Raw genomic sequence first — 22,402 nt, forward strand, 5'->3', positions numbered from 1 at the left:
CTTCCTTCCTTCCTTCCTTCTTTCTTTCTTTCTTTCTTTCTTTCTTTCTTTCTTTCTTTTTGTGGTACTGGGGAATTGAATCATAGGCCTTCACACTGAGCTACATCCTTTTTAATTTTTTATTTTGAGATGCCTGGCTGATATTTTCTTTTTTAAAAGCTCCTCAGATGTATCTAGTATGCAGTGGGGGCTGAGAATCACTAAACTAGTTGAACCAGAGGGACTGGCCACTGGAAATTCTCAGGCAAGTTGAAGCATAGCTCCTGCCTGTCTTGGTGGAAGCTGTGGGGTGGGAATATTTAGAGCTGAAGTGCTCTGGCATCCACCCAGGTCCTCCTCCACATCCCACTTCCTCCAGACCTTAGGCAGAGGCCCAGTCGAGAGCAATGCCCCCAACATGGAGGGCACAGCATCTGCAAAATGAGAGGGAGGAGCTCTCCAGGGTTGGAAACAAACTCTGGGTTCTGGCTCCTTGCCAGAGCGTTCAGATTGCTCTGGACCACTTGCCAGGACAGCCCCAAGACGCACGCCACTGCAACCACACAACCCCAGAACTAAGCCCTAAATACTACCCAGGGTCCAAATGACACCTCTGGGAACCCACAGCTGGAAAACAGGAAACCAAGGACAACTAATAGTAGAATGAAAGGCCACAGGGCAAAGGTTAGCACAGAGCTCAACCATCAAGCGGGACTCTGCTCAGAGACAAGTGGCAGGCCAGTGAGGAAGGGCACATCACAAGGCCCACCTGCCCAGAGCAGTCAGCACTGATATCTGGGGTTCCTGCATCACATCTGGTGTCCATTCTATCTCAATGTACCACAGGAGCTCATGGCCTGGACCCAGCAGATGGCCATCTTGCCCAAGCAGTCCCATAACATTTTACTAACTCCTTAGATGATTCTGACTCAAGGAGCTTCACAAAGTATGCTCCCAGAGGCCTTCTCTGCTTAGCCTAGGACTTAGAGCTGAGTTCCAAGCACCAGAGGCTAAAGTCGGGAGAGGCCGAAGAGGATGTTTCAGGGTGAAGAGAATAGAAGAAAGAGGGATGCTGGGATAATCACAGTGGGCCCCACCTCTTGGGCCCCACCTCCAGATGCACTAAAAATCCACTTCCCTAGAGCCCACAGTGCAGAGCAACAGTGACCCACATTGTGAAGGCCGTGTCTTTGCTCTCTGAGCTTAGCAGGGCCTTGTGTGGTCAGTGAGGACCCTCTGTTCCCCAATCAGAACTTGCTAGGAAGCACAGAAATGTTTTGGTCCAAAGGTCACTCCCAAAGGAAAAGGTGCAGCAAAGGGATCCAGATTAAGTTTTTAGCCTACCATTCTTGCCAGGGTCTCTCTGTACTTCTGACGGGTGTTATTGGTCTTTCCTGGATCTTCCCCCTTTTACAGAGTCACTAGCAGAGTCAGAGATGGAACCTAACTGAGGTACAGGAAGGTGCACTAGCAGAAATACCACCTTCTGTAAACTCTAGCTGCTTAGCAGAGCTAGGAACGAAAGCCTACAGGCTAGAAAAACAGACGCCTGGGGATGGGGCGTTTGGAGGGCAGGTAGTGGATGCTGCAGAGGTGGCAAAGCTCAGGAGCTTATGGTCAGGGACAAGTTACAAACCTTTTCAATGCCTTTGTTTCCTTGCAAAGCTCATGAGGTTAGGATTACACACGAAAATGCTTGGAGGCAGGGTTGAGAAATCCAATTACTAACTCAACAAGGGCACAAGAGTTCCAGGCCACAGATGTAACCAGGATTTCCTTAGACCCTAATTCTCCTATCCAAGGCATGTTCACCTCTTCAGTAATATTTTTGTGGCAAGACTGTGCTATCCACCCCTTAGTTCCTCCTTTTTTACATGAGGGGGCTGGGAGAGAAGGAAATTAGGTTTTTTGTTTTTTTAATCTAATCTTGACCATCTCAAACAAAAAAGCCAAAGATCCCTGGCTGAAAAATATAGGGGCAAGATGCTCAAACTCAAGCAGCCAAAAAGATGAAGATGTCCATCCATACATAAATCAGGGCAGAGTTTATGATCAGCCCCCAAAGGAAGGGGCTACACTTGCAAGTTATTAAGAGTCACCAAATAGAAAGAGCTCAGATGTCGAGACGCTTTGCCTACAGCAGTATTTCTTTAGTTTCCTGCAGGCCAAGGCCACACCAGCATCTTCAGGCTCACTGTGACTGTTCCCTTCCTCCAAGTCACGCAGTCTGCACACACACAGTGCTGCCCTTCTGGGGGCTCCCCAGGTTCTGATGTTCTGCCATCAAACTCCTAGACTTGCAGAGGTATAAGGAAAGGTAGGGGACATCCTTATCTATAGAAGGTGAAATACAGGTAAATCTTTTAAGGCATTCAGAATGTCTGGGCCAGAAAGTTCTCCATTCTTTCAAGTAGTGGCTTTATCTCCCTGATGGACAGAAGAGCAGGAAGTCATGTCCAGCAAGGGTGGGGACGTAGAGAAGGAAAGAGACCTCTGTGCTCTCCCAGAAGCAAAGTTCAAAACCAGTGCTGCTCAGGGTATGGCACATAAACTGTTCATCACCAGTCCACCAAAACACAAATGTAAGAAACTCTAGAAACTCTTCCAGCAATTTGAAGCCATCGTGACATCCAAGAGCATGATCACAGGACTTGCCCTATCAAATGGCTCACAGACCAGTCTAGTTGGTACCAAACTCCAGAGAAAAACTACCCATGCTGAAAGCTGTGAAGTAGCTGTACAAAACAGGATCATGTTTCAGTTCTGTAATGCTCTGGAAATTAAAACAAAAACTGGGGCCCTTCCCCAGATTTAGTTTGAGAAAAGCTAACTTTAGACGACAAGCCTGTTCAGTTTCTGTGGGCATTAAGCGAGTTCCCCAATGCTAAAGTCAAGAGTAGGACCAGAGCAGGAAATAGGAAGGAAAGAGACTAGACAACAGGGTTTCCTGCCCACTTTCTCTCACTGGAGCCCCTGAAGCAGTAAGGGATAATAGACTCAAGCTTCAAATGAATTGAAGGTAATTTGGGGTTTAGGGTACATAGCTTAGGCAGAATATTTCCATCCAGCTTTCTCCAGATGTCAAATCCAACACATCTAAAGGCCAAACTAAGCTTTCCTTTCAAAACTAAATTTCTGTTAGGCAAGGTGACACATACCTATAATCCCACTTATGTGGAAGGTTGAGACAGGAGGATTGCAAATTTGAGGACAGTGTAAGTAACTTAGTGAGACCCTGTCTCAAAATAAAACACAAAAATGGCTGGGGATGTGGCTCAGTGGTAGAGCACTTGCCTAGCATGTAGCAAGGTCCTAGGTTTGTTACCCAGTACAGCTCCCTTCCCAGCTAGTTCATTTCTGATAGCACTATCCTTACTCATCATCTCTAGATCTTGGAAACAACAATTTCTTGGACACAATAACTTCTCAAAAATAAGGTTAGTACGTTGATTCTTCCTTCAAAATCCTGTGAGGTTCACGGGGCCAGAAAGAAAGCAAAGGTAAAGAGCTGGGTATATATGGTATAAAGGATTTTGTCTGCAGTGTCCAAGTTCATAGGCCAAAACATAAGATCAAAGGTTTTTATTGCATGAAAACAAAAAATAGCAATGCTGGTTTTCCCACTTAAGAGTTATGATTTTAGCAGCCAGGCCTAATGGCCAGCACTTGGGACACTGACATGGGAGGATCACCATGAACTGTAGACCAACCCATACTACATAGTTGAGTTCAAGGCCAGCCTAAATTATATCAAGACACTCTCAAAAGAAAAAAGAAAAGTTACCTATGATTTTAAATAAAACAGTCATCACTTCCGACTCTTCGTGAGGTTCAAGTAATGATTTCTACTATTTTTTCTATACCTAGTACCGTACTGAGCAGTAATGCTCAGCAAACGTTGAAAAGGGGATGAAGAAAGGGAGATAAAGCAGATAGGGGCTGGGGATATAGCTCAGGGGCACAAACTTGCCTGCCTGGCAAGCACAAGGTCCTGAGTTTGATTCCCAGTACTGAAAAAAAGCAGATAGGGATAGGATCATAGTCCTGGTTAGAAAAATAATCTATATGTTTTACTCATTCCAGCTACCCTGTGTATGGAAGCTACCTCCTTCTCCAAGGCTGCAGAGATGCTGGGAACAAGGGGAGTCCTCAGCTGACTGCCAGATGTCTGGGTGTGAGAGGAAATGAGGCCAAAAGCCCAAGAGGTCAGAGTGGGAAAGAAAGGACTTAAGAGGATTGGGAGACCCAAAAGCTAAGCCAAACCAAAGCCCCTCCCCACCCTCTCTTCTCCCATCCCCCAACCAGCCAAACCATTTGTGACAGCCTCCAGGGTATGGGAGGGGACTTGGCAAGATCATAAAGCTCATTTCTAGCAGAAATGTCCATTTGCAGCTGGAGGAGCGCAGCACCCAGGCCCTCCTCACCAGACTAGTTGAGGATGGTCCTTGAACACAGCCTCTGGGCCCCTGTCTCATCATGAGCAGGAAGGTCCTTGAACACAGCCTCTGGGCCCCTGTCTCATCATGAGCAGGAAGGCTCTCTCTCCAGTTCACTCTCCTGTCTATCATGCCAAGCTCTCTTCCTCTTCCCTGACTTTCAAAAAGGGTTGGAGTCATCATGGAGGTGGAACTGAGCCCTGGGATTTATTTAACTCCTGTTCTTATCATGCATAGGGAAGCCCTCTCCTACTCCCTATCCTCAAACTCGACTCTAAAATCCTCAAGATTGGTTCCCTTCCTGCTCCATATCTTGAGGTTCACTGCTGTTTGTAAACAGATCTCAGAGAGAAAGGGCTCCTCCTAGACCTTCACAAGCAAGAAAGTAGGAGCAGTGACCTATAGCATGTGGAAAGACGATGAGCACAGATTCTTGACAACAGGGCATTTTTGCAGTGGTCAAAGGAGAGACAGAAGGCAGAGACTCTGGGCATAGACCCAAAATAGTTTCCAGACATCCTCAGCCAATGGAGTGCTCCCAGGGGGTGAGTGTGGGAGTGTGTGGGAACCCAAAGGCAAGGATGCCTGGTGCTCTTGGCACTGGGCACTAGCTCCTGGGCAACAAATGTGTGCAAAGGCCTGTCTCTTGGGATATCATGGGTAGACATGGGGCACACTAGACAGTAAAATGACAACTTGTATCATGCTCCACTCTGTGCCTGTGCTAGGCACTATGTACACCCATACTGAACATCGTGATATTCCTGATCCCTGGCAGGACTGAGCACACAAGGGACATGCATAGCCCCTCTGGTTGCTGAACACCATTCACCCATGGGACTTATTTCTCCCATACTCATCCCATGAAAACACTGCTAGAGATACCCCCTTTGCCTTGTGTCTGTCTCAACATCTTCACATGATCTCAGAACAAGCACATATACCAGACACTTAATCTTATACTATAATCTGATGATGGAAAAGTATTTGGCAAACTTGCCTCAACCAGGGTATGTTGGGATACTGCACCCAATTGTCCACCTGAGACACCTTATGTGGAGGGAAAGCAGAACCAGGAATGGAAAGCTTAAACATGAGAGCTTGCTGGCAGCACCCAGGCTGAGGAAGCTAAATTCTCAGACAGAAAACTCAATAAGAAAAATAAGCACAGACAGAACCTCAAATCTACAAGCACACAGCCAGCTATAACTTACTGAGAAGAGGGAAGGGGAAAGACTTACTTGGAGGGCTTCTGTAAATACTGAAGTAGCCTTTTCCACATACCCACAAGAGTACTTCACAAGGGCTGGATACTAGGCTGGGAACCTCTAGCAGGTCTACAGAAAACCAGTCTTATCCTAGGCCAGCAGAATGGAAGCCAGAGAACCAGAGAGAAGAGCAGAAAGAAGACTTGAAACAAGTGGACAGGAAGCAGGTCTACCAAGGACAGCCATCACTGAGGGAGGCGGGACAGGTGCTTCAGAGTAAACAGACCCAACAGCATGCCTTCTGTCAGCAGAGAAGTAAGCTCTGCTGACAAGGCTGGAGATAGACAGGGAGGAGGAACCTGCCCCCTCTCTGAGCCCATCTGTCCCCAATCCCTGGTCAGCAGTGGGGACCCAAGGGAGGAAGCAGAAGTGAAACCTGGGAATTCTCTGAAGAGAGGGAGTAAGAGCCAGTATGAGTGAGCCGAGGTGAGCTCACAGCTCTCTTCTCTGCACCCCTGGCATCACTGGTACACACTACCCTCTGTCCACCTCAGGGCCACCCACAGTCTCATCCCAGGAGATCGCTGACTGCAACTAGCGTCATCAAGGCATGTGAACTCCCCTGGGAGTCGACAATGCAACCTGGCTCATCTCCTTCCCCCAGAAGCTGCTCCAGAAGCAAAATCCATGCCCTTCCACAAGCACTTCCTGGCCTCAAGTTCCTTGGGAGGAAGCCAAGGAAACACCCTGGCCTTCTGATCCACACTGCAGTCTTGCTCAGGAGCCCCCATCCCATGATGGGATCTAGAGCCTTTCCCCACCAGTGTCCCCACTCAGGCAGTAAGATGGCACGATGCCACTTACAGCACCTCCGCGGAGCTTCCCACAGCTTTCCCAGGAAGTGGGAGGAGAATTTCCAGGGAGGAGAGACTAAGAGCATGTTGGGACACTAGCAGCTTCCCCACCTGCTTCCCAAGCACAGGCTCTTCCAGCTTCCTGTTAGGAAGAGCCCCACCCCGCCAGCCCCTGCACACCTGTCCCCCTGGCCCTCCCAGTCTCTCTGCTTCTTGAAAGACAACCAAGCCAAACTGTCTCCTATTCTGTTTTCTCTGCCCTGGGCCAGTAGAGGATAGTGCTGACTAATCCCAAACTCACGATGAGCCCCTAGCCTAGAAAATAGGGTCAAGGAAACCTACAGGTCTGATCCTTGCCAAACTGAAAGGACTATCCGTGATTTCCTAGCAATGACGGATACCCCAGTAGACTCTCCAACTCCGTGCCCTACATATCCCAGCCCTCGCCCTCAGTCAACCACCTGGAGCAGCAGCGCCCCTTCTCTACTTCCCACACACCTGGGAACTCTCCCTTCCCAGTCCCCTAGATACCAGGCCACAGAGAGTAACATTAGACACTCGCCAGCTTCTCAGTCATGATGTTGCATCAGCCCCCACCCTACCCAAAATATCCTCACCCCCACCACCTCCTCTCCAGCCATCTCCATGGTGACAGCAGCATGACTAATGACACCCTATCAGCTTCAGACTCAGGAGCGCAATTCCCCCTCCTCCTCTCCAACACCCCCCCCCCCGGGGGGATTTCTGCAGATTGGATGCAAACCAACAGTGCCAGGGACATTCTCCAGAGATTTCCAGGGGTAGGGAGTGGGTTGCATGTCTTTAAAAATAAAAAATAAAAACAGTTCAACAAACCAAACCCCAACTGCACCCAAACCATCCAGCTGAGAAAGCAAAAAGAATCCAAACAAAACCCACACAGGCCTGAGAATTCATTGGCCGCCCACACTCCCACCGCCCCTCCCCCTCAGCTGCTGCTACACACAGTGGGAGATTAAGGGATCACCGGAGGAGACCCTTTATTTTTATCCAATCCAGTCAAACACTTCACCCCTACACACACACACACACACACACACACACACACACACACACACACACGAGGTACCTTGACAGCCGCCCCTTGTGTCCACGGCCCGGCTCCTTCACCAGCCTTTATTTCCACCTGCAAATGAAGCCAGAGAGACTGATGAGCCAGGCCGATACCAGAAAAGAAGCAAAGTCCTTCCTCAGCACCCCTCAGCACACCGAAGAGGAAGGAAGGAAGGAAAGAAGGAGGGGAGGAGGAAGAAGGAAGCGAAGGGAAGGGGCCTCGGGAAGAAAGGCTAGCGGGGATCATCTTCCTGCCTCCAGCTGCCGCCCAGACCCGCGCTGATGGGTTCCTTCGTCGTCCAGTGTGTTTTTGTTTTCATTTCTCCTTTTTGAACCCTCCCGAGATGCGAGAGGGCACTGGTCCCTAGTTCCCGGCCAGCGTCCGGCCTGCCCGTCCCTCCTGGCCCTGTGCGCACTACCTCTGCCGGCCTCCTCTGGTGCATCGGCCGCCGCCGGGCCTCCCATTATCCCCGCCGGAGGGAGCGCACGGAGGGAGGCACTGCAGAGGCGGCGGCGGCCAGCTGCCGTGAGCTCCCCGCCCTCCCTCCCCGCGCGAGGCTGGGGCGGCGCGCGCGCCAGCCAATCCTGCGCCCGGCCCTGCCCCCGCGGGTGGACCTGCCCAGCCGGGAGGCGGGGGCGCCGCGAGGGTGCAAGGAGCCGCCAGGGCTGCTTCCCAGGCCTGCCGCCGCTCCCTAGCAGGCTGGGGATCCCGGGGCACCCCCTGTGTCCTCCTGAGGCCACCCCGAAGGAAATATGCAGAAGACGTCCTCTGTGCCTCCGGGGTCAAAGATGGCACACTGCGCTCGGGGTAGGGCAGGCGCCGGTGGGATTCCCACCCCCGCCACTCTCTAGCCAACCTTAGGCTGGCAGCCACAGGACACAAGACCCGCAAGAGCCTACAGCCTTCAGCCTTCAGGCCTCCGAGAAGAGAAAGCCCAGGCAGCGCGAACCTTTACCCCACTTTGCAGATAAGGAAACAAGGCGGACAAGTGAAGTAACTTACCCAAGGTGATACAGCTAAAACACAGCAGAGCCGAGACTCCATGCCAGGTTTGTGCACTCTAAAGACTTTTTCACTTCCCTTGCCCTCCAGTACCCACCTCAGAAAACAGGCTGCTTCTGGGAACCCACAATGCCTGTGACTCAGCCTCCCCAAGTCAGCTGCACCCTCTGGGGACACTCAAACGCCCACTTTCTTCTACCAGGCTCACTCAGTGCCGCTGCGAGAACACACCCCACCCACCATGGTTTCCCTCTCGGAGGTGCTCCTCCAAGAACCCCCAGGGCTCATATCCGGAAGAGAACAAGGCAGGGTGGTGGTCCAGACCCTAAAGCTCTGACCTTCCAGTTCCCAGACTCAAAGCCTCTGAAGGCTGCAGTGCCCTATGACTGAAAGGCAGGCAGGACAGGCAAGAGCAGAGGAGAAAAAAAGGATAGCCCTGCAGACCACTATGGGACTCATCAATTCTTTTCTGCCCCACCTCTACCCCAGCAGCTGAACACCCCAGAGTGTCCACATCCTACACACTCCAGTATCCACAACTCTGAGTTCGATCCCAGGCTCCAGCACACTGAAGGGGACAGAGGGGAAGGAGGAAGGAAGGCGGGGAGTGGAGAAAGAACAAGAGGAGGGGAAGGGGCCATCATCCTGCCTCTAGCTGCCCCCAGTACCTGGCCAGTGCTAACTTACCTGTCTTAGCCTGTCTTGGCTCATCTGTAAGACGGAACTACCAGCTCCTCCATACAGTTGTGGGGCTCGCATGAAGAGATGCAGCACATCATTTGCCACTCTGTCCATGCTGGGAGCTACCAGCACTCTTCACTTCTGGAAGAGCTCACTGGGTGCTATTTCTCATTCTCACAGATGAGTAAGCTGAGGCCAGAGAGAAGTGACTCACAGGACTAGGTAGGATGCATGACAGCCCCTGAGCCAGTGATTCGCTCTATTACCCACACGACCACAGATGCCTAATTGCTGTCCCTCCCCCGGGCCCCAAGGGAGTACTCCAAACAGAATGAGCTGCCTTAGGAGAGACAGCAAAGCTGGCTTCTGGGGATGGGACTCCAGGAGTCACCCGGGCCCATACCTGCCTTCCCCTGGGGACAAACAGTACAACAGCAGAACAACTGGGCTTCTCACAATAGGAAGGGAGACTTTACAAGGCAGAGTAAGGAACAATGTCTCAAACCATGGCTTTGGTGGAAAATGGCTTTTGGTACCTTTTAACTCTTTTTTTTTTTTTTTTTTTTGTGTGTGTGTGTGTGTGTACCTTTTAACTCTTACTCTGAGCAGGCCAAGTAGAGTCCCTCCATAATCCTGGTCCCCAAAACCCTTTCCTACCCCTTTGTCCCATACATAGTCTTCTGGTGGATAAGACAGACTACTACCGATTGGACTGTATCAATTAATACTGCTGCTGCTACAGCTACTACAGTTTATCAAGCCTGTGCTATGTACTAGGCTCTGCACCGGCCACATTGTAGGATCATCTCATCTGACCTGCTCCACCCACAGCCTTGTCTATTACAGGGAAATGGAGGGGCTTAGAGATGTGAAGTTACCTACTGTCAACACAAACTGGTGAGTAGTGGGCTGGACTTCAAACCCTAGCCTCTCTCATTCCAGTGCTCTTAACACTCCCTCTCTCCCACCCTGTCAACCCCACAGAGATGCAAAAACAATGGGTTGCTCAAACTGACTACTTCCCTTTAAGCAGCAGATCTGAGAATAGTCATGTTTTCATGCTTGGAGACTTCTTGATGCTGCTCCTTCTGCCTGGGTGCCCTTTCTCCTCCTAACAAACTAATGTGGGACAAGGCTTAATGCAAACAGTGCCTTCCCTCTGCCAGTTTCTCAGTCATCAAGTCTCCATGAGTAATCCAGGCTCCTCCAGTGTTCTCAGGGAGCAGTGTACTGCTTTCTTGAGGGCACCAGCCACATCAAAGTATAGTTATTTATTTACACGGTGTCTTCCCCACATAGGCGGGGGCCCTGGCTTCCCCCTTTACTAGGCTCTGCACAGAACTGGAATGTGCTGAGCTGAGTTTCTACATGAACAGGGTGGAGAGGCTGGAGGCTGGGCACTGAGATGGAGAGGTCCCTTTTCTGGGTGGTCTTCTCACTGAGGTCCCCTAGGAGCCAGGGGACATCTGCTCATCTAGAAGGGCAGGACCTGCCATAAGTGAACTGTAGCTGAATCCCAGATTTGTTCAGCTAGTCAAGCCCTCATCACAAGCTTGCAGGAACCGCAGAACCACATTCTTGCCCCAACTGCCTGTTCAAACCCTCTCCCTGTGCCTACCCCAGCAGCAGGTCCCCATCCTGTCCTCTACTATCCCAAAGGACCCTGTAGTTTCCAAGGAAGTCAACCTGTTCCTATGTTCATCCCACCCTGGTCTCCTTCCCTCTGCTGAGGCACCTGCTATCCCTGGCTTCAACACAGTCACAGAGGTGCATGCCAGGACCATTCTGCCTCCACGAAACTTCACCACACACCTGACTCTCCTTCTATCTCTATATGCCCCTCTTTCTACATAGGAGGGTTCACAATGACTAGCCCAGAGGTGCCTGGGACAGCTCAGGACTCCCACAGCAGGAGGATGGGCTCACAGACCTCCACACTGGCAAGAGGTGAATGGATCACCCACTTCCAGGACACACACCAAGAATCTCAGGAACACGGACACCTACAGGTGAAACTACACAAAGACAAAGACTAGGCAATGTGAACATCTCCTGACACACTGGGGGTATGGGAAGGGCTGCAACACCAGCAACCAAGCACTAACCATGTTGATGCCCCACACCTAGAGGCACAATATACAGACTATTTATCCTTCAAAACAAACCAATGAGATGGGAATTATTCAGGCCCACCCTAATGATGGAAAAAGTGGGATACAGAGAGATTAAGCACCTTGCCCAAGGACACAAAACTAGAAAATGTGCAGGACTCACTATCCCTCATTTGAAGTGGTACTGTCAGAGCTCATCAGTAGCACCATGATTTTCAAGCCCACCTACCTCTTCTAGAGCTGGGGGAGGATACCGAGAAACAGGCTTCTCTCCCTCGCCATGCGTGACTGTCCTGAATGAGGTCACTCTCCACAGGGATTCCTTCAAAGCTGGTTCTAGCCCTGCTTCCTCCAGGAAGCCTTCTCAGGTTACCCCAGCCCTCTGCCAGCCTACAGCACTTCTAATGTTTCTCATTTGACACTTGGAATTTGTCTGTGTGTCCTGCTTCCCCAACTAGAATGGGGGGAGTTGTGCTTCTCCAAAGCTTTTGTGCCTTCTAAAAGCACCCTGGGGGGTTTTGCCCAATTTTCCACATGCTGAAGGCACTTGGAATTCACTGTGAGGGAAGTCGGTGACCTCCTTCCCTCTCTATCACACAAAGGATCCTGCCAAAGAAACCTAACACCCCCTCCACCTTCAGAGCCTATGTTTGAAGTCCCCGGTGTCCACGCATCAATTTCCACCCAAGTAATTGCAGCCCATCACACACACATCATTCCCTATATTTGAAACTCTTTGCGGTTGTCATGGGAACTGCCTTTGCCTTCATTCACTGATCAGGCCTCACAATTAGCTTTGGCAGCGGAAGTCTGTGTCAACTGCAATCCCAGGGAGGAGAAAGCCCAGGAGCAGCAGCAATAACAAGAAAAAAGATGCCTCTCCTTAAAGATGCAGCAAACCCGGACTGAACCAAGGCACCCACTGACGTCTGAGGAAAACCACTGAAAAGCAGCTAACTCCACCTTCTCACTTCCAGACAGAGTGCACCCCGTATCTCTTATATCCATCCACTCTCTGATGGCCACACTCTGCCTATACTCACATGCCCTCCTAGATGCTTTTAGTAGGACATATCCTATGAACCTCCTCAACGCCTTTGTATTCCAAATGCAGCAGTTGTGGACCCCTAAATGTTATACGACCTTAGCATATAACAAGGGCCATACAAAAGCATAGAGAATGCAAGATACAAACGCTGAGGAGTTTAGAAACCTGGAGGCAGCTTTAGAGGGAGACTTTCAAGAAGAATTAACACAAAGCATTTAACCTTCCACTTCGAGGATCCGTGAACACCCTCAGATGTGCCCAGACACCTGCCTGTATCCTTCTCCACCCCTGCCACCAGCTACAAGTATTCCAGTAGCATCTCCACACTTGGCAAGGTCAGGGGAGGCACCATTCTCCTCATTCTTCACAAGTTCCTATGCTAAAACTCTCGAGACGTTGGGCTGTAAGGGGTGCAGAGGTAATGAAGGCTCATCTCTGCCCTCAAGGCATCCCTCCCTTACATCCCTACCAGAACGTGCTGTAATTATTTGTTTCCACACTGTCTCCGTCCCTAGACCTCGAGCTCATTAAGGACAGAGTTAATGATGCCTCCCCCTTACTCCTTGCTCAGGCTCTCAGCAGAGCCTTGCCCACACCCAGTGCCAGGCGAGGCTTGCTCAGTGGGCTAGGAAGGCAACCTGCATGTCCACAGGTCAAAGTAGATAGTGCTCTGTCTCTGGAAACTGACGCACAACAGAGAGAGGAGCTGCCTTCCTTTAGTACAAGGGACACTGGCGGTCCTGCGGCCCATGAAACACACCAGTAAGGTGAATTTCTTTCTAGTCCCTCCAGCACCAGCTCTTCTCCTCCCACCATCTCCCAAGCATTCACTGTATCCTACTCCACCTTGCAGCATGAAACCCACAGACAAGACCCAGCCCTCACAGGAAGAATCTGCCATTTTTTTTTTTCTCCTGGGACTTCAGAATCATTTCCAATATCACTAGGGGAACTTGAGTACCCAGAGCTTACCCTGAAAGGGAAGACAATAAAATAAAAAATAAGAACAGCCCAAAGCCCTCCCAACAAGAATGGCTCATAAGTGGAATGAACACTAATCCAGTACTCTGTCAATTGTTTTTGACCCAACTTTCCCATGCTCCCTTCCTGAGGCTTCCCCTGGCAGTAACCAGGAGGGGCAAAGAGCTATGGACATCCACAGTTGGGCCAATGCTCTCAGATTACTTCATCCAATGAAACCCCCATCCCAATCTGAGAATCTAGGGCCGCTGCTCTAATAGCAGTGGAAGACATGTTATTTGTCCTCTAACTCCCAGGGTAGGCTTGGAGATGGAACACAAGGGCGTTGGAAATTGTACAAGTCAGAGGCAGCACAGCAGGAAGAGTCATCTGAAAATGCCTGGGACTGCGGCTTGTGCTACCTAAAGCAATGAAGCAATCCCCACAGCTGTGGTTCCCTGAAGGCCCACCAAGTTACCTTACACTGGACTGCCAGTTTTCTTTTCACCCCCTCTCAGTGATTAATAAAAACATAGGTTATTGGATTTCTTATGCAAGTGACAGGAGATAAGGCCACCAAGGGATTTAAGCATTCCAAGTGTCGTGGTAGCTCAGCCTTACACAGATGCACTCAGACAGAGGCCTACATCAACCCTAAAGTATTGTCCCCCCTCCACAGACATTACTACTTCCCTGGGGAAGGGACCATCATCCTACACCAAAATAATCCACTCGGAGAATAGCCAACCCAGACAGCTCTTTCCCCAACCTAGAAAGAGGCTATGGTGAGGGTCCAGGGACCATGCTGGGACATGCAATATCTAGCTCACAGCACTGCTCAAGAGAACTTCCTGTGGTGATAAGAACATTCTTTATCTGCACAACATGAGCCACTAGCCATGTGTCACTATTGAGTACTTGCAAGGCAGCTACTGTGACTGAGTTATTAAATATAATTTTAATTAACTTAAATTTAAATAGTTACTTGTGGTAGACAGCTATCATAGTGGACAGCTCAGGCTGAGCATGCTTTCTTAAATTTGAAGTCATGAATATTTTTGAAAATCTGCTAAAAACTATAGACCCACTCCTGAGGAAATATACTCCTGACTGAAACTTTCAGAAAGTTCCCAAGCCTTACCCTAAACCAGCTCCGAGATTAGGTGTAGGTGTAAGATTAAGTCTAGGGCTTGGGTGTATCTTTGTGGTAGAGCATTTGTCTACCATGATGGAGGTCCCTGGGTTCCATCCCCAGCACTAAAACATAAATAAATAAAGGTCTATAGCTTGACCAAATGTTCTTCTATATGCAGTTGTCTAAGGAATAGGAGAACAGACCTGGTATTATACTTTATATAGTCCTAGGAAGAGCCCACAAAGTGATAGAGTACATCCTTTTATGTAACATCCCTGCTAGCCAGCACTCCAGCTTCTACCCAGACCTGCAAGCACAGGCAACTCAGCACCTCTGAGGGCTAGCTCCTCAGTGTAGAAACAGCTGTAAAATGTTAGATCCTCTTCCTTTTTTTTTTTTTTCCTGGAATCAGGAATCAAACTCATGACCTTGCGCTTGCCAGGCAGGTGCTGTGCCGCTAGAGCTAAATTCCCAGCCCCCTAGACCCTCTTCTAACATGGGTTCAGTCAGTCTGCCTGTAGTTTTCACCCATTTATGAAAGTTGTGCTGTGTACTCCACATGAAAGAGATGACACCCCTTCCTCATAAGACTCACCTTAGCCTGTGTCCCTCTACTTATGTGCAAGCTGACCAGGCTCTGTTTCCTTTAATTGTCCTGCATGTGACCACTCCAACAGATCTCAAGATGAGCTATCAACATTCTTTAGCGTTTCCCCTCTTTTTACCTGGTAGGAAACCAGGGTTCCCTACTTGTGCAATTCCTTTTGCATGTATACATGTATGTATGTACACATGTACCTACTTTGAGACAGTCTTTACCAAGTCACTATGCAGCCCAGGCTGGGCTCAAACTTATAATCCTGTGGCCTCAACCTCCCCAAAATGCTGGGATTACAGGCATGTCCCACTATGTCTGGCTTTTCTTTTTTAAAAGAAGTATAAGACTGCATTTATCCTGGTTAAATACCATCTAGTTTGGCTAGGACTCACTGTTTAGGCTTCCCCAATCTCCTTAGTCCCTTAGTTCCATCAATCAAATTAATAGCTACATCTACACAAGCATGCACTCACAGATCTGACACATTTATTCCTATATATTGTTGGGTTTTTTTCTTTTAAAAGGTACACATCCCTTCTGCCTCATAACCCTCCAACCCCTCTGTGGAGCTCAAGATTTCAGACACAACCCTCCTCTGCAAAACCACTACTTACCCTTTGGGGCTCATGTTCCTGAATCAGGTCTCTGAGTAACAAACATCTGAGAGCTTTCCTTACTGTTCTCAGAACATACAACACAGGCACACAAGTTCTTAAAGGCAGTCACTGGTAGCTCAAAACTAAAAGACTCCAGAAGTGCAAGAATATCGAGTAAATCTCAAGAGTTTCTTACCTCCCTAGCTTACAGGGTGAAGAAATGGGTCAAGTCATGCTCCTTATCCTGGTCAGCAACAGGACTTCTTTTTCTGCTCATGACTGATTGCTGCCCTATTCTCATGTCTCATCCCCTCCCTCTAGTCTAGAAGTCATACTGATTAGCTCCCCAAATTCTTCTGGACTACAAATCACCTGGGGATCTTGTTGAAGTACAGATTTTGATTCAGGAGATCTAGGATGGGGTCACAGACTGTATTTCTAACTGTCACAGGTGACCCTGATGCTGCTGCCCCACTGAGTAGCAAGGGAAAAGTGACTGTGAATCATTAGGTGCCCTAAGACTCGGGTGAGCAATCAGCAGCAGAAGAGTACAGGCAGAAGCCTACAAGCTGTCTCTCATCTGCATCAGAGGGTCTCCATGATAGCTACACATTAGATACACCTACAGAGCCCAGTCCACTTGGGTCATCCAAAACCAATTAAGTCAGAATCCCTGAGAGGTGGGACCTAGACACTGATTTTGCTAATCCTTCCAGGGGATCCTAATGTGGAACCCTTAATCTACATGGTTAATAAAAGATTGAAACAAGGCAGTTAAATGTCTTCCCTTTTGATTGACATTATGTCAAACACTGGATCTCTGATCTGTCCAAGAAGCTGGTCAGGTATCACCATTTCTTTTCAGAAATCCAGATCTCAGCTTCTCTAGGCTGCTTCCCACAGAACCACAAGGCCTCTCACAATTCACCACTTGCCTTTCTAAAGTCTCACAACTTAGTTTTTTTTTTTTTTTTTTTTTTCCTCCGGTACCAGGAACCGAACTCACGACCTTGCGCTTGCCAGGCAGGCGCTTTGCCACTGAGCTAAATCCCTAGCCCCGCACAACTTACTTTTTAACAATGATGGCCTTAGAAGAGAATAGTCTAGTTCTAGAACTATCTTTAGAACTACCAAATCTCTGAAAAATTGGAGTTCTTGCCAGGCTCTGGTCTTCAGGCCTTCTTTTGCTCTCCATAATTCTGTAGATTGTGATTCTGTGAGCACATGTGAAGGTATTCAGTAGGGAGCAATGGCTCTCCTTTCCCCAGTTTACACCTCCTAGCAAGGCCAGGACCCAGTGGTGGCTCCCTGTCCCTAGTTATACTCTCAAAGTTGTTAGCCTGCCTTTTCCTTTTCATTCTTGCTAGGAAAATACTGATGACTTACTATTGTGAGCATTTTCTACCAGACTCAGTGCATTTTGATAACTGGACTTCCTGACATGCCTATGAGGAGCTCAGACCACTCTGAGTCTGCTTTCAGTGCCACAGACCCCAATGAGCATGGCCTTTTACCATCAGCACTTACTGGACAGCAGCCCATGCAGCTACACTGATGGTTCAGTCCTTCCTCAGTGTCGTCACCTGTCTTCTTAAGCTACCATTTATGACTGTTCTATCAGCATTTCCTTTTAAAAAAGCAATCTTATCCCTCCAGCTGACCTCTCTTTTGGAGTCTGTGGGTATAATGTTAAAAGTTGCTTGCCTTTGAACAATAATTTTCTTCTTACCCAGCCTTCTCTCAGGCCTCACAAACACCCAGACAGTGTCTTTCTCTAAAGATTCTCCCACTTCTACTTCACCAATCAATTTTCCCTTTGTTCCTGAGAGCATCTCTCCTCACAGCCTCCCTCTATCTTCAGAGGGACCAAGCTACTAAGCAGGTTGGGCAAGAATTCACCAGAGGTTCTGATCATGTTGAAACACCACCAGTTCCAACATATCTTGTCTCAAATATGGCAGAAAGATGTGTTTCACCTGTTAAATCCACTTGGCTGAGGGCTAAAAAGTGTTCTCAACTCATACATCTGTTTATTTTTCTAATTTTCACCCATAATGTTCTCAGTCATGCTCCTAAACTGATGCATATATTTTTCTATGCAGGTTTTTTTTTTTTCCACAAATGATCATTTTCCTATGGTACTCTATTAAGACTGCATTTCCCTCACCTATGAATAATTTTTCAGTCATGGCCAGGACCATGGTGAATCCTTGCTCTCCCCGCTCTGCCTGGCCCCAAGGCTCTGCCCTACAGTTCTTTTAGTAAGCCAGGGGATGTCTTGAGATAAACATTTAATTTGTAGTGCTTGTTCCCAACTTAGACAAATGCACCATTGTTTATGCATAAAGATTAACTCTTCTCTGTTTGTTCTAGGGATGATTTGTCACAGTGCACTGGTTACCTACCACATACCAGATATTATGCATACTTTTATCTCATTCAATCCTTACCATAACCCTGCAAAGAAGGGTTACCCTTATCTTTCAACTGAGAAAGCTGATGCTCAAGAAATTAACTATTAACTTTTTTTTAATCAACTGTCTTCATTATGCTACAAAGCCACCACTCAGTTAAAAAATGTGAATCAAAAAGCCTCTGACATCAGCCTAGGATCTAAATCCTTCCTGGAACTAGGAAAGAAGACTATGGTACAGAAATGAACCCCTTCAGGTTTGTTATCTACAGATTCCAGCAATTCCCCCCCCCCCCACAACTTCATGTTAGGGCCCACAGTAGTCACCTACCCCCTGGGGAGCTGTCTTAAAGTCCTGGACTACATTTCTCAGTAGAAGGTTCTCCAGCACCCTCTGCTAAGTCCACTGGGAAAAAGAATGAGTTTCGAGGGAGACAGTAAGCCCATGATAAGCTTCCACCCTATCAGCAGGCAAAACAAAACAGCTATCAGCAGGCAGTTCAAAGGACGTCCCAAAGGCAGCTGGGAGAAATGGGGCCAAGATGGAAAAAAAGAGTACCTAGAGAAAAAGCACCACTCTAACAGAGCAGGGGAAATGCCAGGGAGCAAAGATGAAAGTAGATTTCTGAGGCTTTTGCCCCACCTGAAGAACCTGGCATAAATGACCTTCCCAGCCCTGGGAGGAGTTCCTTCAGCTTTGCACTGCTAGATCTAATGGTTAGGCTCCCAGTAGTCCCCTGGGGCTGCTAAACACTTTGCTCAGGCAAAGTCTCTCAGCTCTGAGACTGTGCCAGAGACATGCCCATTAAACATAATGTTGCCTGGGCAGTTGTTCCCAGGCTTTCAGCCTTCACAGGCTGAAAAAAAAAGTGAAGTGAGCCATTAGTTACCATTTTGTGTTGTACCAAGGAAAGACTTTAAAATTTTTGATCTTTCTATATACATCTTCACTTCATAAAAGAAAGCACATTTTAAATACTGAGAAACAGAAAAGATTTTTCCTTACAACAAGGTACTACTCTTTAAGTCAAGGAAAGTTAGCTTTAAGAAAAAAATTCACTTCACTATCCTCACTGCACTGTTTCTCCACAAACTGGACCCTCTGTCCTAGGGTGACTCTGGCCATGAAGCCAGGTTTACCAGACTCCGGGGGCCTAGAGGAGCAGCCAGCCACAGCAAAGACCAAGGGGGTTCCGACATCTCTCAGCAGCTTTGTTTCTAAGCCTCAGCCAACCCAGATGCAAGGTATCTTCACCATGACCACCCAACGGCCTGGGCCAGCAGCTTACAAACAAGGATGACAAGGCCGTGGCGTCACTCCCAGCCCCTCTCACTCAGGTATGCTCCATCATTGCCAAGAGAAGCACTTCACATCATTCATGAGAGCCAATGGTTCCAAGAACCTCCAGCCCACAAAGCTCAGTCTCCTCACCCCTCCGATTTGGTGATGGGATAGAATGGAGTGAGATACTGTGACTGAGGAAGAAAATAAGCACTGGAAGGAAGGAAGCCAAGGAAATCAAACTTTACAAAGTACATTGGGCAGGTTCTCCTTTCACTAAAACACCAGAGCTCATGCCCAGAACTAAGCCTATACCTGATCCCACTCCCTTTCAAAGAGGACCTACAGGGCATTGGGCCAGCAGGATGCTGACTCTCCCTCCCTCCCAATACCAGCAACATAAAGGGACTGGACACTATCTCTGGGGTGGGGAGCTGCAGGTGTGCTCTAGACGGATATTTTACCAGAGACAGGGTAAACAGGACAGTCTGGACCCCTGGAGTCTGGGGTCCCCAGGTCATTACATGCGGTAGATAAGGGAAGGTGAGAAGGCACAGAAACATCCCAGCAACACCCACTTCCCCACCCCCCATGCTTGGATCTTTTTCCTAGCCACAGGACCACAGCCCCACCAGCTCACGGCACAGCTCTGCACTCAGCGGTCAGGGAAATCCCGAGTACATGCCATCAGCCCATCGCAGCCACAGGTGCCCCAGCCCTCAAAAGCACAGTGGCTCCCCGCCCGGCTTGGGGCTTCAAAGGCCATCAAGCACAACTCCTTCATTTCCCCAAGGAAAATACAGGCCTAGAGAAGCCGGAGTTGTCTGGGCTCTAGGACAAATCAGTGGCAGAGCCCGGGGAGCCCCTGAGACAGCGCAGGCCGCTGTCTCTGTCCAGCGCCAGTTCCACTGACTGTAGCAACCTCAGCCGCTACACCGCTCCGCCTAAACTGCTCAACTTCGCTTGTCCCTACTTCTGCCAACTCTGCTGTAGTGGCTGCCACCAACCTCGAGCCAGCAGAATGGAAAGGAAAGATGTACAATGGGGGCCACAGCCCTTCCATTTCTGCCCGGACTCCAGTGCTCTGATCCCAACTACTCCTTCCCTCCTCAACCCCAAATAAAGAGGGTATCCTTGGGGCTGACAGTGTCTCAAAAGTACATCGTTCATTCATGAATGAATATCGTGGTGCCCGCTACCTGCCAGATAATACGACTTGGTGCCATGACTGTTCCAGGTTCTGGAAACAGATGTAGAAAGTCTTTGGCCTCAAGAAGTACTCAACACCACACAGGAACCCAAATCACTTGTTCCTCATTAAATTCCCAAGCAGTTTCAACTGGCTCTTGCCATCTAAGAGAAAGGATGGCACCCAAGAAAAAGTTTAAGAAACATTTCTACTCCCGTGCAAACAGCATAAAGCCATCCTGTGGTGCTAGGGCTTTCTCTCCCGGCCCATCAGCAGCCTCCATCCCTCACCTGATACCATCATTACTCCTCTTGTCACCCAGGTATTAGTGTAACCTTGAAACAATATCTAAAGCTTCAGGCAGAACAGTAAACTTCTAGAGATTAAGCTAGACAACACCGTCTTGCATCAAATGCAAAGATCTAAGATGTAGGGGCTACCCCAGCACTCTCTGGGACCTAGTTCCTCCCACCCAAATTGTCAGCCCCACAAAGTGGGTCACTGCACCTTCCAATGTCAATTACACTCCTCTTCATGGGCCCGAAGTTGGACCAAGAGATCGGAAGTGGGAAAATGTTCTTAACTGAATGAGTCTTTTAACACAAGCCTCATGATCACAGGGCTCTCAAGGAAGGGACAGAGAGCCCAGCAAGAGCCAGCTTACCTCTTTGAGAAGCCCCGCTTTTTTCTTCAGCACCTCACACTTGCGAAGTTTGCAGATCTGGTGTGTGCGGCGGTTGGTACAGCTGGTGCAAGCCCCACAGTTCTCCAGCCTTCGGCACGGCTCACAAGTACCACACCGTTTCCGTTTCTTTCGCCCATCTCCACTCCCTCTCAGCTGGGCCTCACTCCCAGTCACAGGAAGCCCAGGTCCCTGGAAGCCCCCTACCATCACCTGGCCCTGAGGGAAGTCATAAAGACCTGGCAGGTCCGGTTGGACGGCCAGGGGCACCTGAAACTGGCTCATGATGCTGACACTGCCAGAGCGGAGAACATAGGTCCTGTGCAGAACCACAATCCAGTGTCCAGCAGTTTCCTACTGCCTGCAAAAGGCCACCAACAGGTCCTCCTCTCCTAAGACAGTAATCTACAAGGCTGGAAGACACGGAGCTCCCGTCTCCAGGGCGGACGCCTCTTCACCTCCTCTGCAGCAGTCTGACAGGGCTTCCAGGGCCAGTTTCCCACCTGCTGGGGCCCAGGATCTGCGGGAGGACAGCAGCAGCACCCCTCAAGGAAGAGATCATCTTGGCTGGGTGGGTCCTTCACCCTCAGCCAGCCAGTACCGGGGCATGAGGTGAGCAGGTAGCTGTGCGGCGGGGCACGGCAGGGTGGAGTCTCCCCCGGACAGTTCTCCTCTGGGGGTCAGGATGGTGGGGAAGGCAGCGCTGCCTGAAAAAGAGACAGAAAGGGGACGCGCATCACTCCGGGCTCAAGGATAACTTTCATGTGTTACCTCTTACTGCTTCGGGGAAAAGAGAAAATGGGGGAGAGAGGCGCTAGCTCAAATGAACCCCAGGCAGGACTCAGCAGGGAAGAGGACTAGAGCCAGACTTGGCACTCGGGAGGAGAGGACGACGAACTCGAAGGGGCGGTCCAGGTGGGACTTCTGACAAAGTTGCCCGCTGCCAGCCCCCACGCGCCTGTGAGTTTCTCCAAAATTCCCCCCACCGCCTCACCGGAGGCCGCAGGGCCCCGCGCCAGGGCGCAGAGCTCTGAGAATAAAGTTTGCGGAGAGCCTCGCTCGGCCGGGCTGCCCAGCGCCCCCGGCACGGAAGCGGCCTGGAAGCGGGGCGCGCCCGCGGGGAGCCTGCGCTCGG

At 49.5% G+C, this 22,402-nt stretch overlaps 1 protein-coding gene across 6 annotated transcripts in view; it reads right to left on the bottom strand.

Annotated features, from left to right (window-relative positions):
* Tet3 (tet methylcytosine dioxygenase 3) overlaps positions 1-22,402 on the bottom strand; it is a 110,007-nt gene that overhangs the window by 80,106 nt on the left and 7,499 nt on the right. For 3 of the 6 annotated variants that reach the window (XM_013514634.1, XM_013514633.1, XM_013514636.1), the window contains 2 exons: positions 21,250-21,974; positions 7,586-7,642 (listed from right to left, as the gene is read on the bottom strand). In XM_013514634.1, coding sequence (XP_013370088.1) covers positions 7,586-7,642; positions 21,250-21,552 — 360 coding nt within the window. In that variant the 5' untranslated portion in view covers positions 21,553-21,974. Of the gene's footprint in view, positions 1-7,585; positions 7,643-7,988; positions 8,079-21,249; positions 22,178-22,261; positions 22,360-22,402 lie in introns of those variants that run through there. The other 3 variants (XM_005385529.2, XM_005385528.2, XM_005385532.2) reach the window with 3 other exon arrangements.

This window comes from Chinchilla lanigera, unplaced genomic scaffold, assembly GCF_000276665.1.
Source record: "Chinchilla lanigera isolate Chin_1 unplaced genomic scaffold, ChiLan1.0 scaffold00023, whole genome shotgun sequence".
NCBI classification, from domain to species: Eukaryota; Metazoa; Chordata; class Mammalia; order Rodentia; family Chinchillidae; genus Chinchilla; species Chinchilla lanigera.